Raw genomic sequence first — 15,477 nt, 5'->3', positions numbered from 1 at the left:
ACTTATGGAATTCCCAGCTTCCCAGTGATCAGTGACGCTGTGGGGTGAGTTTACTTATGGAATTCCCAGCTTCCCAGTGATCAGTGACACTGTGGGGTGGGTTTACTGATGGAATTCCCAGCTTCCCAGTGATCAGTGATGCTGTGGGGTGGGTTTACTTATGGAATTCCCAGCTTCCCAGTGCTAGGTGACACTGTGGGTCATTTTTTATGGATGGAATGAGAAAGAGGTGAGGGGTGCTCCTCCAGATCCAGAATCTACACACCTCCCTCTTGGGATCCTCCACGTTTTTCCTCTCTTGACATGGAATCCACACAGTGCTTGGAAAGTCCACGTTTTTCCTCTCTTGACATGGAATCCACACAGTGCTTGGAAAGTCCTCAGGGTGCCCGCGCCCATCTCCCTGCCGTCCTGTCCAGCGCTGTGCTGTGTGCAGCAAGTAAACTTCATCTGCTGGAAAAGCTTTGGCTGTGTTTGTCGTGGCTGTCAGCTGTCCTAGCTAAGCTTCCATTACACGAGACGATTGATTTAAAAAATAGCTCACATAGTAAGTACTCAATAGGGTAACTTATTTTTGCAACAATTCCCTTGAGATATATCAAGCAAGACAAACATTCTATAAAAGGTTATGTTCTCATTTCTAGTGGACTATAGAGGAACCGGAAAGTAAATAGAAGAATTCACATGTTCCAGGCAGAAAAGGTTTAAAAGCATCTAGGAGGGGAGTTTAAAAAATGGATGTTGGTCAAAACTCTTAAGATATGAGTTACTTCTAAAAATATTTGCTTTTTAGAGCTAGAACTTTAAGTTTGGAGAATCTTCCTGAGTAACTGCAGTGGAATGAAAACTGAAGTGGTGACAAAGAAGGATGCTCGGAGCACAGCACGCAAGACAGAGGCTCAGCAGAGGCCCCGCTGCCCCGCCCTCCCTCTCCACCCCAGCCCCACATCTATAGGCACCCAGCGCTTGGTGAGGTCCCCTGCTCCCCTGTCCTCCCTCTTCCACCCTCTCCCCCCTACATCTACGGATGTCCAGTGCTTGATGAGGGTCTCCCAGGAAGACAGCCATTGGGCCCCTCACCTCCAGGGGTGCTCAGGCCTGGGCAGAACCTTCCCTGGTTCCCTCCCCCACCTTTACTTCCTGGGGTGCTCAGGCCTGGGCAGAGCCTTCCCTGGTTCCCTCCCCCACCTTTACTTCCTGGGGTGCTCAGGCCTGGGCAGAGCCTTCCCTGGTTCCCTCCCCCACCTTTACCTCCTGGGGTGCTCAGGCCTGGGCAGAGCCCTCCCTGGTTCCCTTCCCCACCTTTACCTCGTGATTCCTTTTGCTCAAGTAGAACCTCCCACCAGCCGACCTTCCCAGACACTATGAATTGCACCTGTGTCCTGGCAGGTCCTATGTTCCTCTCGTCTGCACCCAGCGAACACAGCTGCTTCCTGTTTAAACACAGACTTAAATCTCCTCTTATAAAATTCATTGAGTTGCTGATGCGTGGAAACTTTTCCTAGGAGCTGCTGTGTGCAGTGCCACATGAGGGGCCACAGACGTGCAGGATGGAAACCAAAGGTCCCCACACCCGGACATTGCCACGGAGTGACGGACATCATAGCTACTCAGTATCGGGCAGGGAGGGAAGGGACGGTGCCTGCAGAGAGGAGGCTGCGCAGTTTCACCAAGATGATCATGGGATCAGCATCAGGGAGAGATGAGACAGTGCCGAAGGGTCGCTCCCAGGGTTCGGGCAGCCTGGACCAGAGCCCTGGCTTGGCCACTTACAGAACCCCAGGCAGAACGTCCTCTTCTCTTTGCCTCAATGTCCTGATGTTTAAACAGGGATCATTACAGAGCCCGTTTCTTCAGGCTGTTGTGAGGATTAAGAAGCTTGGTATGTGGAGGTGCTCAGAGCTCTGTCTGGCCCATAATAAGCCTGAACAGCCTCCACTGACATTATTTGGAAGATGAGGGGGCATCACATGGCAGATGCGGAGACGGAGGAAAGAGTGTTCTCGGCGCCCCAATGGGCTCACAGGTGCAAAACACCGTGGGGAGCAGGCAGCCCAGGATGGCTAAGAGGAGGCGCTCCCGGAGGCAGGAGCAGGGCCAGGCCGAGGGAGCTGGGGAGCGTGGCAGGAGTCTCTCCCTCAGCAGCCTCTTCCTCGCCCGGCCTTGGGGAGCTGTGGACGTGTGGTAAGAGTTTCTTCCTTAGCCGCGTCCTCACTGGCCGTCAGGGAGCTGTGGACGTGCGGCAGGAGTCCTTCCCTCAGGAGCATCCTCACTCTGTCCTCCCTGCCTCCGACTCTGGCCTCCTTCATGGGATCTTCCACATTCCATTGCCCCTCAGCGGCTGGGGACCTGGCTGCTCCTTCTGCACCTCCCCACACGCACCCACGTGTTGCCGGGGCTGGAGTAAGGCTCCCACACTGCTGCCCTCCCCTCACCCAGACTGCTGCCCTCCCCTCACCCAGACAGCTGAGTGTTGGGGAAAAGTGTGCCCTCCCGACACGTGGCCGACAGGCGGAATCCAGTTCCCTGTGTCCTGGGCATGGCTGTGATTCCCTTGGAATCAATCCCCTCTCCTGAAGGCATCCCAGACAGTACCATGCACTGCAGCCCGTGCAGGTGCCCAGCACCTGGGTGAACAGCTCCCAAGAAATCCCTGCCCAGGTGGAGCTCCGCTCTGAAGATGCCCGTCTCCGACGCAGTTATGGTCACATCTGTCCAGCTTGTCGGTAGCTCCTGACCTCCAGCAAGACCTGTCTCCACCTGGTCCTCCTGCCGCCTTCTGTGTCTCTAACCCAGTTCTTCCTCCTGGTTTCTCCTCTTCAGACAAAGGCCAGACCCCCATTGCCTCTGCCTGTGAGCCCTGCTCACCCCATGCCTTTCAGCCACTGCTAAGGTGCTGGCCCCTCTCGTCTGACCTGCGTTTCTGGAACAATTTGTTGCATCCTCTGTGACCCCTAAAACTTTCCACCTGACTCTCCTTCGATCTCAGTCTGGTCCTGGTGACTGACCTTTACCCTAAACTCTCTGCAAAATGCCTCAGCTGCATGCCCAAGGCCAGGGCCCCCAACGAGCCCAGCACCGTTTTGAACTGTCTACCACGCCGGCCTCTCACCACTTTCCCAGTGTTGCGTGTTCTTTTCTCTGGAGGCTTCTGCACGTGGTGACACCTGGCTCCCCTAACACCACCCTGCAGCTCCGTCTTCATCACGGCCTCTCCGCCTCCACCTGCCACAAAATGTGTGAGTTGCCCAGGGGTGTCTTTGCTGATGCTCCTCCCCCTGGACCTCTGGTCTGGCGTCGGGGGAACCTGCAGGGCCATGTGTGACCTGAGTGTTGCCGATTCCTGATTCCTACACGGCTCTCCCCGAGACACTTCCCAAGACAGGTTCTCAGCTGCCTGGTGGGTATTCCCCTTTCAAAGTCCCACTGAATCTCAAGCTCACATATTTAAAACGAAATCACCACTTTCTCCACTGTTACGGTGCAAATGTTTGCGTCCCCCGAGGTCCCCGTGCTGAAGCCCTAAACCCTGGGTGTGTTTGGAGCTGGGGCTTCTAAGGAATAATTCAGGTAAATGGGCTTGTAAGGGTGGGGTCCTGATCTGATGGGATCGGAGTCCTCATGAGAGGAGATGCCAGCAATCCTGCTCTCTCTCCACCTGTGAGGACACAGCAAGAAGGTACCTGTCTGCCCACCAGGAAGAGAGGCCTCCCCAGAAACCAAATCAGCTGGAACCTGATCTCAGACTTCCTGCCCAGGGACAGGGGAGGTGACAGAGGTGGGCTGTTCAAGCCAGCCGGCCTAGAGCATTTTGTTGTCCCAGCTGAACTGGCTAAGATCCCCAAGGTAGTCAAGGCTTAGCTCTATCCCTGCGTCCCAACTTCCAGCATCACCACCCGTGCAGCTGCTGAGGCTGGGCCACCTCTCCTACCGGCGTTCACCCACCAGGCCCTGCTGATTCCGCTTCCTAAACAGTCCTCCAACCTGCTCTTCCTTTGGTGCCGGAGGTCCAGTCCTCAGCACCCCTCACTTGGGTCCTGGGAACAGCTCTACGTGTCCGCCTGTCCGTCCCCTTGCGCTCTCCTCCATGGCCACCGAGGTGGCACATTTGAAGCCCAAACTCCAAGCCTCACTTAGTGCTCTCGCTGTAGCCTTCCTCCCTGTGCTGAGCTGCGTCTCTCTTCAAAATTCATCTGCAATCTTGGTTCCTGAAGGGCCTGCCGTCTTCTCCTGGTCTGGACTGGACATTTCCCCTCTGTGCTGCTGCTTGCTGGCTGGCAAGATGTTGGACGGTCTCTAGTCCCTTTCACCCGAGCCACGGCTTTCTCTCCAAGACGGCCTCGCCTCTCCTCTGAACAGCAGACCATGGTACTCAACTCTGTAAGCCAGACCAGGGCGGAGATCATGGATGCTGGTGGAGGCCTGTCCGTCAGTGTCGGCTGAATGAGGTGAATGAATGACACGTCCATCAGGGGCTCAGGGGAGGGTGAGCTGCAGGTGGAGCCCTCCTCAGGCAGGGACCCAAAGGGTCTCAAGTTCCTAGGAAGCCTTCTCGGATTCCTCTGGGTCTAAAGCCAGCGTCCCCCATGGCATGCGCGGTGACATCTGTCCTGCGGTTGGCCTGGCTCCCGTGCCCCACGTCCGAGGTTCTTATGTGAGCCTGCTCCTTCACCATGCGGCTCTGGGCTGGGGGGTGAGCGCTGGGTCTTATCACTGTCACCACCCTAGGCTCTGCTGTGTCTGCTGTGTGGCTTGGCCTTAGCATGTGTCCAGAACACTTGCCGGGGGGCTGCATAGGCCAGACGGTCCCTGCTCATGGCCTGGTACTGTCCTCAGTCTGAGTTCACTGGGACTGAGGTCACCCTCCTGTCCTGAGCTGTCTGCTCTGCTGCTGCCTTACATTTCCTACCCTGACTTCTGTCGTTGTAGAATTACCTGTGTGACTCCTCCGTCCTGGGCTTCTCCATGTGCCTCCAGTTTTCTCCCTCACTTTGGGGAGGGATTTGCCTTTATGCCTGGCCTGAGGGTCTCATCATGGCTGCTTTTACAATCACAACATGGCATCCGCCCCAAAGGTCACGGCACCGTGTATGCGCGCCCAGGAGCCGGGATGGGGCCTTGACTTTTAATCTTAGACGTGGCTTTTCTAGAACGACCTGGCAAGCCCTAAAGATAAACCATTTTCTATTTCTCTTATATCAGCTCTGCTTTTTTCAGATATGAGTTAGCTCAGGGACTAGGATCTGGGAAAGGAGCCCTCTTGCCTAACCTTAAATGCATAACGAACAGGGACTGCGCCAGGACTCACTGTGAAGTGAAGTGGGAGTGATTTCACAGGAAATGGGGTGGGTGCCCTGGGGCTCCTGTCAGGTCCAGGACCTGGGACTGGGAGTGGGCTGGGCGTGTGAGCCGGGCCCCAAGCTGTGGACATTGGCTCCTGCTTCCTCTACGGTTTATATTTTGGCATCTGCTTGAAAGCAGTTCTTTATCCTCTGACTACATTGTCACAGTTTGGGGGAAAAAAGAAATAAAACAGGCAACTTTTGTTTCAATCTGTTTTTCTGCTGCTTCTTACTGCTGCTTTGTTTTCACAGTGGGTGGGATGCACAGGGACCCCCAACTCCAATCTCGACGTGCCTGCGGGGGCTTTGTGGGAGGCTTCTGCCAACCCGGGCCCTGGAAGGTTTGGCAAAACCACCAGGAAGTCCCGGCAATCTGAGCAAGCCCAGGGCTTCCAAGGAAAGAGAAGTGTCTGAGACTTTCTAATGAGTTTATTTCCAAATGCTCAGCTGTGTTCTTGCCAGTACTATTATTACACTTTCAGAAAATAGTATTTTTTCCATCTAATAAAATTGATGAAGACTTGTTCAACAGATAAAAAGCATGGTCAACACATGTTGGAATATTATTCAGTTTTAAAAGGGAAGGCAGTTTGGACAGATGCTACAACCTTGAGGACATGGGGCTCCATGAAATAAGATGGACACAAACAGCAAACCCCGTGTGATTCTACTTATAGGGGGTCCCTAGAAGAGTCAGATTCACAGAGGCAGGAAGCATAGTGTGGGTGCCAGGGGCTAGGCAGGGAGGATGGGGGAGTCAGTGCTGAATGGAGACAGTGTCTCGATGGAGATGAAAGAGCTGGAGATCAGTTTCACAACAATGTGAATATAGGTGCTCCTCAGCTTACCCTGGGTCATGGTCAGCATCCCCATAAAGCCATCTTAAGTTGAAAATACTGTATATTGAAAATATTTTGTGAAAAATGCATTTAATACTTGTACTGACTCAACATCATAGCTTAGCTTAGCCCACCTTAAATGCACTCAGAACACTTACATCAGCCTACAGCTGGGCAGAGGTAACTTACACACAGCCCAGTGACACTAAACTGTTGAACAGCTCATGTCATTTATTGAGTATTGCATGAAAGCGAGAAAGACCGGTTGCATGCACACTCGAAGCGCCGTTTCTACCAAATGTGTTTTGCTCTTGCACCATCGTAAAATCTGAAGATTATAAGTCGGGGTCCATCTGTATACCTAACACTACTGAACCATACACCTCAAGATGGGGGAGATGGTCAATTCCATGCCATATGTTAATATTTTACCTCAACTGCAAAAACAGAACAGAACAAAACCCAGGTCCACCGTGCTCAGGCCTGGACAACCCCTTTTCCCCTCTGCCACTGCCCTGAGTTTTCCTTTGCTGCACAAACAGGGGTGCTGGTCACCGGGAAAGCATGCCCTTGTGACATACAGGGAGGTCCCCTTTTCTGCTCGGGGGTCACCAAAGTCAGCAGTTCAGAGTTCTGACGGCGCCTTTCCGTAACATGGAGGAGTGTCAACATTTCTGGTAGCTCTGCCAGCCCATGGCAAGGCTCTAGCTGGAGCTGCCCCTGGCACACTGATGTCTCCACCCCCATATCCCGAACGTGAATACTGATGCCCGGAGCTGGAGCCGGGGGCCTTTCCCATCAAGCTGTGGCCCTGCAGGCTGGGTGGGGCACAGGCGGCTGGAGTCATTTCCATCATACCTGGACTTCTGTGGGCCCTTCAGGGACCTGGGATCCTGAAAGAGGAGCCTGCTGAGCTCTGGGGCAAGGGTGGGTGGCAACCAGGTGGGAGTGAAGTAGAGGCGTGCAGCTTTCCAGAGAAAGGAGCTTCTGGCATTGCAAATGATCCGACTAACGTGAGCCTGTAAGCTGCGATTTTACTCACTAATGTGGCCTGTGCCCCAAGATTCCATCAGCCTGTGCCCCGAGATTCCATCTACCTGTACCCCAGGATTCCATCAGCCTGCGCCCCAGGATTCCGTCGGCCTGCGCCCCAGGATTCCGTCGGCCTGCGCCCCAGGATTCCGTCGGCCTGCGCCCAGGATTCCGTCTGCCTGTGCCCCAGGATTCCGTCTGCCTGCGCCCCAGGATTCCGTCGGCCTGCGCCCCGAGATTCCATCAGCCGGTGCCCCGATTCCATCAGCCTGCGCCCCGAGATTCCATCAACCTGCGCCCCGAGATTCCATCATTCTTTGCCCCGAGATTCCATCAGCCTGCACCCCAAGATTCCATCTATCTGTGCCCCGAGATTCCATCGGCCTGTGCCCCAGAATTCCATCAACCTGTCCCCAAGATTCCATCAGCCAGCACCCCAGTATTTCATTAGCCTGTGCCCCAAGATTCCATCAGCCACCACCCCAGTATTTCATTAGCCTGTGCCCCAAGATTCTATCAGTCTGTGCCCCAAGTTCCATCAGCCTGCACCCCAGGTAGTGCCCCAAGATTCCATCAGCTGGTACCCCAAGATTCCATCAACCCGCCCCAAAATTCCATCAGCCTGCCCCCAGTATTCCATTAGCCTCTACCCCAATATTTCATCAGATTGTTGAGGCCAGCGCATGCATTTGAACACGCTCTCCACTCTCTGCCGTGGACCCTGGGGAAGAGGTTCCCCTTTGGAGAAAAGAAACAGGGAAGGGCAGAAATTGAGGTGAGGCTGGTAAGAGAGTGAACAGAGGTGTGTGGGTGAGGTCCTAGCAGCAGAAACGTGTGCTGGGCATTTGGGAAGGGGCGATGTGGGGCTGGGTCCTGCTTCCCACCTCAGTGGCTCCTGAGCTCTCAGCCCTCCCCCACGGAACAGGCGTCGGGACAGAGATCTTGGTGGCGGCTGTCCTCCTGACCCTAACATGCAATTCACCCAGAGGCTGGGTAGTGGGTGGGAATGGCACCCATCTGGCACCTGGTGTTTGCTGCTTAAGTCAACTGGGCAAAGTGTCAGCGGGAAAGGAGGAACGCTAACGCAGCAGGCTCTGCAGAGGCAGCCGGGCACCAGCGCCGTCCACCGGAGAGCAGAAACACTCACTCGAGAGGATGGAATTGCTTTTGTTTGTGTCAGATTAGCAAAACATAAAGCCCTTCCTCATAGGCTAGATGGGCAGGGTTTTTAATGTTTTTAAATATTTTATTAGTGGCAAAAGATTTGGGAAAGTAGTTACTTTTTTGGAGGGCATTTTGGCAGGATCTGTCAACGTTTTAAAGTTAGCATTCTTGTTTCCAGGAGCAGACCCTGAAGGTCTGGTTGCATAAGGACGTGGAGTTGTGTGCGGGAGGAAGCCCATGTGGAGTTCTTCCTAACAATCCAACCTGGACAGGATACGGGGTGCACGCACAGAAGCAGGCTCGCAGCGGAGGGGGAGGCGGCTCCGTGACACTGTGGGGCTCTGCGTACCTAATGGGGAATGCCCCACCTGTTGAGCCCTGGGTGGTCCTGGTGAGCAGCCCATGCCCTGTCCTTACACAGGGTTCGGGGAGACACTGAGGCCTGTATGTAAATAGGGGTGCTATTCAGCTCCAGAGAAGACAGGACTGCCTGCTTTTGAGAAGGGAGTTGAGAGATGAGGTTGGGGAAAGGACACTCAATTTTTTTCTCTTTTTTTCAATGAGAGGGAGTCTCGCTCTGTCCCCCAGGCTGCAGTACAATGGCAGGGTCTCTACTCACTGCAACCTCTGCCTCCTAGGTTCAGGCAATTCTCCTGCCTCAGCTTCCTGAATAGCTGGGATTGCAGGCGCACGCCCGGCTAACTTTTGTATTTTTAGTCGAGAGAGGGCTTCACCATGTTGGCCAGGCTGGTCTCCAACTCCTGACCTCAGGTGATCCGGCTGCCTTGGCCCCCCAAAATGCTGGGATTATAGGTGTGAGCCACTGTGCCCAGCCAATTTTTCTCTTTAAACCCATTTATATTGTTTATATTGTTTGAATTTTGTACCTGAACAGGAATTTCTTTAATAATTAAAAAAAAAATCTTCCTTAACATTTTTCAGTGGTCAGAGTCACCTCATGTTTGTTCATTCTGTGATTGAGACGATTTGAGGCGCACGTGTGGTTTTCATAGAAAGTGGCATATAGGGCAGCAGAAAGGAGGCCATCGTGAACCTCCCTGAAGGGCTTGGCCTTCGCATGGTACGTGTGATGCGTGAACCTGCCCCTCCGCCTCTTCAAGGACGCCGAGGGACGCCCAGTGGAATGGGTGCCATCAGCCTTGGAGACCTGTCCCAACCCGGGTCCCCTCTCCCTGTGGAGGGCCCAACTGCACAGAACCAGCCTCTTCTGAGACACTGTAATTGCATTCACTTCTTTTTAAATGAAGCAAATAAAATTGAATGAGGTTCACTGGATCTTTTGGAAATTTTCTCATGCACCATTGGCGCAGGCATTTACCAGGAGGCCACCGTGCCAAATGCCATCCTCTTTCCCCCAGAGAGGCCTGCATGAGGATTTCGGGTGAGATAAATAACTAATGATAATCCATGTGTGTGTCTGAAATGAAAATCTATGTCTTACTGTGGATTCTAATATAAAAAGTGGAAAGCTATTGTGAAATCGACAGGTGGGGTTGAAGGAGTCTGTGCTCCTTAATGGAAGTTTAAAGTGTGTAAACGCTCTCCGCAAACCTTCGCATTGCCTTGGGTTGGTCTGATAGTTTCCAGGCTTTTCTGTCTACACTCAGTGATGGGAGAAGCTGACACCTGCTGCTGTCGTAAGCAGCTGTGCCAGCACCACCCCAGTCGGGGGCGCGGACGCGACCTCACCTGCGGTGTGTGAGGAAGCTGCCGCTGACGTGGCCCGAGCCATCGCACCCTGGCGTGGGGCAGGACATGCCTTCCGTCTTGACCGACTTCCAGGAGAACTGGGAGCCATTCAGGTACCCGTCCTTCTGCCTCTTGGCCGCCAATGGGCACCCGGAGGCACTGCGGTGGGATGCGTACTTGCCGGTGATGTGGCCCTGGCCGTCGCACCCGGGGACGGGACACCTGCAGGGCAGCAGAGGGGACACACGTGACTGTCTGGCCACTGTCGGCTGGTGGACGCTGTAACAAAGTCGGAATAACCCAGCATGAAGGAAGAAAGAACAACCATGCTCTCCTGGCTGGGCAAAAGGAAAAGAAAAAAGAAAGAAAAATCACTAAAAGACACCACCACCTAGTGGCAGGCTGAACTATTTCACCTGCGCAGAAGGCCTGAGCCGCTGTGGACGGAAGGAATTTTCTGGAGCAAAGTGAACGTGAGGAGAGAGGAGTGAGGGGTCCAGCGCGCAGAAGCCTCACAAGCGTGGGCTTAGGAGACACCGCTTTGGGACAGAACCGTGGCTTTTCGGGTGGAAAAAATGCGAAGTCAATAAGATGTGGTGGGATTATTTTTAAAGAGGCTATTTTGTGCTTTTCCCAGGAGCTAGAAAACGTTTATTGTGTCTGGCCGTGTCTTCTGGAGGCCTTAACATTCCCTTCCAGCTAGAGCAGACCCTGAGCTGCAGAGGCGTCTCCTGAAGGCTCCTGGAGTCGGGCTGGCACAGGGACACGGTGACGGTGTGTTCCTGGAACTCGCGCCCGGCGGGACCAAGACACACAGCAGGGCGGCGATGCGCCTGGAGGAGGCAGGGCTGGCCCAAGCGCGCCCCGTGTGTCCCGAGCGCTCAGTCGCTTGCGTTGTTTTTATTAACAGGAAAGTTTGCCTTCCCCAGAGTTTGCATTACCTATTTATTTTCACAAATCTTAGTTTATTTGAATATGCTTTATTTTTATTTTGTTTTAATTAAATTTTTTTTCCGAAGATGTGGAGTAAGGTTGCTTACTGTGTGGGGTTTGAGGCCCAGGCATGGCTGGCGTGGGGTGGGGACAAACACCCCCTTGGGCAGCCGGTAGTTGTCACAGACCTCAAGCCTAGTGTCCGCTGTGGCCCCACGCTCTGCCTTAGAGCAAGACAAGGTTAAACTAAACTTTTTTACAGGCCAGAACACCAGTGAAAATCCACTTGTGGTGGTGTATTTACTACCTTCAGGAGCATTCACCAATCTGCCATTCCCAAGAATTCAGCTGCTTTTCCCACCAAGAGGAGAGGGTAGTTGTCTTTGGGGGGTGGGATTTGGGTTCCATGGAACCTCAGATGGATGGATATCAGCTTATTGCTGGACAGCCCCTGTAACTTTTCAGCCAACCAGCAAATGTGCTTTGGTTTGGGTGTCAGTAATCTGACCTTGCATTTGTTGAAATCTCAAAGAGTGCACGCTAAGACCCACTGTCTCTTTTTCTGATTGTTGTGCACTTGCTGTGCTTGAATGCCGCGTCCCCACACGGCAACCCTGCCTCGGTCCTCAGCCCCACTGGTGCTCTTACCTGATGGGCTCTTGATCTTCCTTATCTTCTTTGCTCTGTGCTATCCTGATACCGCTTTTCTTTGCTCTCGGGCAACCTGAAAGGCTAAATAAGAAACACGTTTCAGAAAGCACCCCACACCGTTGATTCCAGCTGCCTTCTTCACAACCGACCAGGCTGTGACCCGATTCTCCCCAGAAACCTGTGCTTCCGGGTACCCAGTGAAAATTCACGGAGGAGCGTTCTTTCTCTGAGTTCTCTCCAAGGCTTGAGGCACCATCAGTCCCCTTTCAAGACATTTAGGAGACTGGGGTGGGCTAGGATGCTGTGAACCAGAGAGAACCTGGCCCCCGGGAGGGGCAGAAGCAGTCAGAGTCACCAGGAAAGATGCTGGGGAGGTTTTGTTGAGGGCGAGCGTGAGCACATGGATGCATGCACGCCGCGGGTGAACATGACAAAGGAAACAGCCTCCAGCCTCGTCCTTGGTGACTCTGTCTCTCCAGCAGCTTCCCAGGCACTTCCATCGCAGGTCGGGGCTGGGAGACAGTGACTTATTCCAGACTGCGGGAGGTGGACTGAGAGCTGGACATGCTTATTTTATTTAATTTTCAACCTTTTGGGCACAGAGGCTTTGGGCATGTTTCTAGAGGAATTTTTTGAGCTGGAACAGAGAAGTACATACACATACACACTACACACAAGACTATATAAAATAAATGGGAATTTTGGAAAAGAAATGAAGAACCAGAAATTAGGCAATCTCCTGCAGTGCCGCTGAGTCCTGTGGAAGTTACAGCCCTGGTGCCGGCCACGGGTGGGTCCAGGTAGAAGGCCACTGTTCTTCCTGCCTTTCCTGAGCTCGGGGGTAGTTTTTCTGGTCAGTTCTGCTTCTTGGAAACATGCGGATTCCCAGGAGGAAGTGCACACTCCCCTAAAGGAAGGCTCCGTCTGGCCTCTCAAGCCTTGGCGGTCCTCCTCCCTCTTCAGGTGGGGGCAGCGCCTGAGCATAGGCAGGTGTCCGAGGGTTTGGGTCTGGGTCTGGGCAGGAAAGGGGTTGTCAGGCCCCACAGCGCCTTCACTCCCAGCCCCTCCGCTGCCCCACCTCCTGGTGCCCACAGGGAGTCTCTCTGCTCCTTCCCCAACTCTTTCACAGGAAGAGGAAAGAAGAGGAAACAAGAGGTCAGGCCAGGGCGCCTGAGCTTGCTCCCTGCGGGGGCCTTTCTTCCCTCTGCCCTCTTACAGGAGGGAATCTGGGACAAGGGGCCCACCTGTGCTTTCCCAACCCTTCCCTGCTCCTCCCCAGCCTCCTCTGCCCCTGCCCCAGCCTCTGGCTCCCAACCTCCTGTAGATTACTGGGGCTCTGTGGCCAGTGTGGGGTGACCTCAGGGCCAGGCCTGCACCCCACTGACTGCTGCACAACTGCTTGGAGATCCCATGATTAGACTCATTGCCCACATCACCAACCCAAAGCCCCAGGCCAGCAGACTGAGTGTGTCCTCGCCCTTGTGCTGGGTTTTGCTCCCCGAAGTTTCCATGGATGATGTCACACCCAAGGCCTCTCCTTGTCTGTCTGTCCGTCCACCTTCTTTTCCAGGCAGTGCTAAAACAGGCCGGCCCTGGCTGGGAACGCCTCCAGGCCAGCTCTTTAGCGTCACCCAGGGCTCTTCACTTCCTCGGTGGGTGGCCCAAGTTCCTTCGTGTGGCTCCTTGGCTCCTCGAGGCCTGGCCCCGCCGCCACGCAGGCCCCTCTCTGGCCACAGCCCCTCCGTCCTTGCTGGCTCTCCCTGCAAGCCTTGCTGCCATCCTCTAGGCTGACCGATGTCCCTGCCTTGTCTGTGGCTCGCTCCCAGCTGCATGGCCTCTGTCTGCCTCTGCATCCTGCAAGAGGCCTGGGCCTGGCTGTCCTCACAGTGTGGCCGCTGCAGGGCTCACACAGCTCTATCCTCTTCAGGCTCTTCCGAGAGGGGGTTCCTGGGAGTATAAACCATGCGAGTGTTCATCCACGGTTCCCCAGTTCCTAGCCCAACGCCTTGCACAGAGCAGGTGAATCAATACACGAATGAAGGAAAGAGGAACCAAGGGGACAATTATGGTATCCTACCCAGAGAGAAACACTACTGTGTCCTACCCAGGGAGAATTATGGTATCCTGCCCAGGGAGAATTAAGGTGTCCTACTCAGGGAGAATTATCATGTCCTACCCACGAAGAATTACTATAGTGTCCATACCCAGGGAGAATTACGGTATTCTACCCAGGGAGAATTATGGTATCCTATCCAGGGAGAATTACAGTATTCTACCCAGGGAGAATTGCTGTAGTGTCCTACCCAGGAAGAATTATGGTATCCTACTCAGAGAGAATTACTATAGTGACCCTACCCAGGGAGAATTACGGTATCCTACCCAGAGAGAGTTACTATGGTATCCTACCCAGGGAGAATAACTGTATCCGACCTAGGGAGAATTACTATAATGTCCCACCCAGGGAGAATTATGATGTCCTTCCTAGGGAGAATTACGGTGTCCTCTCCAGGATCCCATCTCCCAAGATACAGAATTGATGTGGGAGAAGCCCTGTCCCTGAGTCACTCCCCATGGACTTTCGAGCCAGGGACAGCTCTGGGCCACCATGGAGGCCTGGGACGAGAGCAGAACTAAACCAAACAGAAAAAATCTGCAACAACAACAAGATTTGGCTCTGACAATGCGATACCCTCCAGGAAGCCTTGGCCTTGGCCCTGGGGCTGGTCTAGACTCCTCAAATGCCCGCTCTCGGGCTCAGGCGCACTTATCTGAAAGCCATGTCTGTTAGTGAAAGGAGGCCCTGTGGTCTCTTCTAGGGTGCTGACCAGGGCACCTGTGAGAAGCCTGCACATGGAGGGGCATGGTTTTTGTGAACCCCAACTCACTTGGTGAGCAGCTCAGCACCTGTGCCCCATGGGGTCCTCTCTTCCACCTGCCGTAGCCCAGGACCTCCCTCCCATCCCCAGGACAGCAGGGCCTAGCTTCCCTTTCAGCACTGAGCACCCACATGAATCCAGGGCCCCCCGAGGCACCCTGTTCTCACAGCAGCGTCTTAATGCGTGGCTGGAACCTTTATGCTGCTTACTTCTTGCTACTTTTCAGGCTTGATGAAAACAAGGGAACATTTCCCTACCCACCGACTAAGCACTAGAACTCTAGGAGCAATGGACTTAGAACTTCTTCAGTATTTAAAGCTCCCCTTTTCAGCTTACAATATAGAATGGAAAGCCAGTACTTGCTGCAGCCCCAAGAGTGGAGATTCTCTACGGAATGACTATTTGGAGAAGGACCTGAATGGCCACTTCTCCCAGAGGCAGCCAAGAGAGAGAAGGAAGAGGCGATGCCATATGGGCTGTGCAGATGGGCCCCAGTGTCTGGGCCTCGGTTTCCTTGTCTGTATTTTGGGGCAGAAATGCCTGCGTCATCGGCTGTAAAAACTGAAAGTGATAACGAGCTATGTACGATGCTTGGCACAGGGAAGGAGCTCTGTGACCTTAGAGCCTGACTTTCACCTTCGTCTGCACTGGGATCCCTGCTGTAGAGCCCAAATTTGAACCTAACAAAAAGTCACCCACCCTTGTGTTCTCCTTCCAATGTTTAGAAACACAGAGATTCATCTGCAGGCTCTTCCAGAGCCCTGGAGGGAAGGGAGCAGTCCCTCCTTTCCTGGGCGTCGGAGCTATGGCTCCATGCTCTGCTCAGGGCTCACATCCAGATTTCATTTCTTAGGATAGGATTTGGATTCATCTTCCTGTATTTAGAAATGAAATCTGGATGTGAGCCCTGAGCAGAGCATGGAGCCATAG

General features: G+C 53.8%; 1 protein-coding gene across 23 annotated transcripts in view; it reads right to left on the bottom strand.

The window, feature by feature from the left end:
• The window catches only part of MYT1L (myelin transcription factor 1 like), a 525,406-nt gene that overhangs the window by 34,215 nt on the left and 475,714 nt on the right, over nucleotides 1-15,477 (bottom strand). For all 23 annotated transcript variants that reach the window (XM_032294258.1, XM_032294269.1, XM_032294279.1 and 20 more), the window contains 2 exons: nucleotides 11,669-11,752; nucleotides 10,088-10,309 (listed from right to left, as the gene is read on the bottom strand). In XM_032294258.1, coding sequence (XP_032150149.1) covers nucleotides 10,088-10,309; nucleotides 11,669-11,752 — 306 coding nt within the window. The remainder of the gene's footprint in view (nucleotides 1-10,087; nucleotides 10,310-11,668; nucleotides 11,753-15,477) is intronic.

This window comes from Sapajus apella, unplaced genomic scaffold (assembly GCF_009761245.1).
Source record: "Sapajus apella isolate SASKATOON/1434 unplaced genomic scaffold, GSC_monkey_1.0 scaffold31, whole genome shotgun sequence".
Lineage (NCBI taxonomy): Eukaryota > Metazoa > Chordata > Mammalia > Primates > Cebidae > Sapajus > Sapajus apella.
Note: the sequence above shows the minus strand (reverse complement) of the source record. Positions and strands in the feature narration are given on the sequence as shown.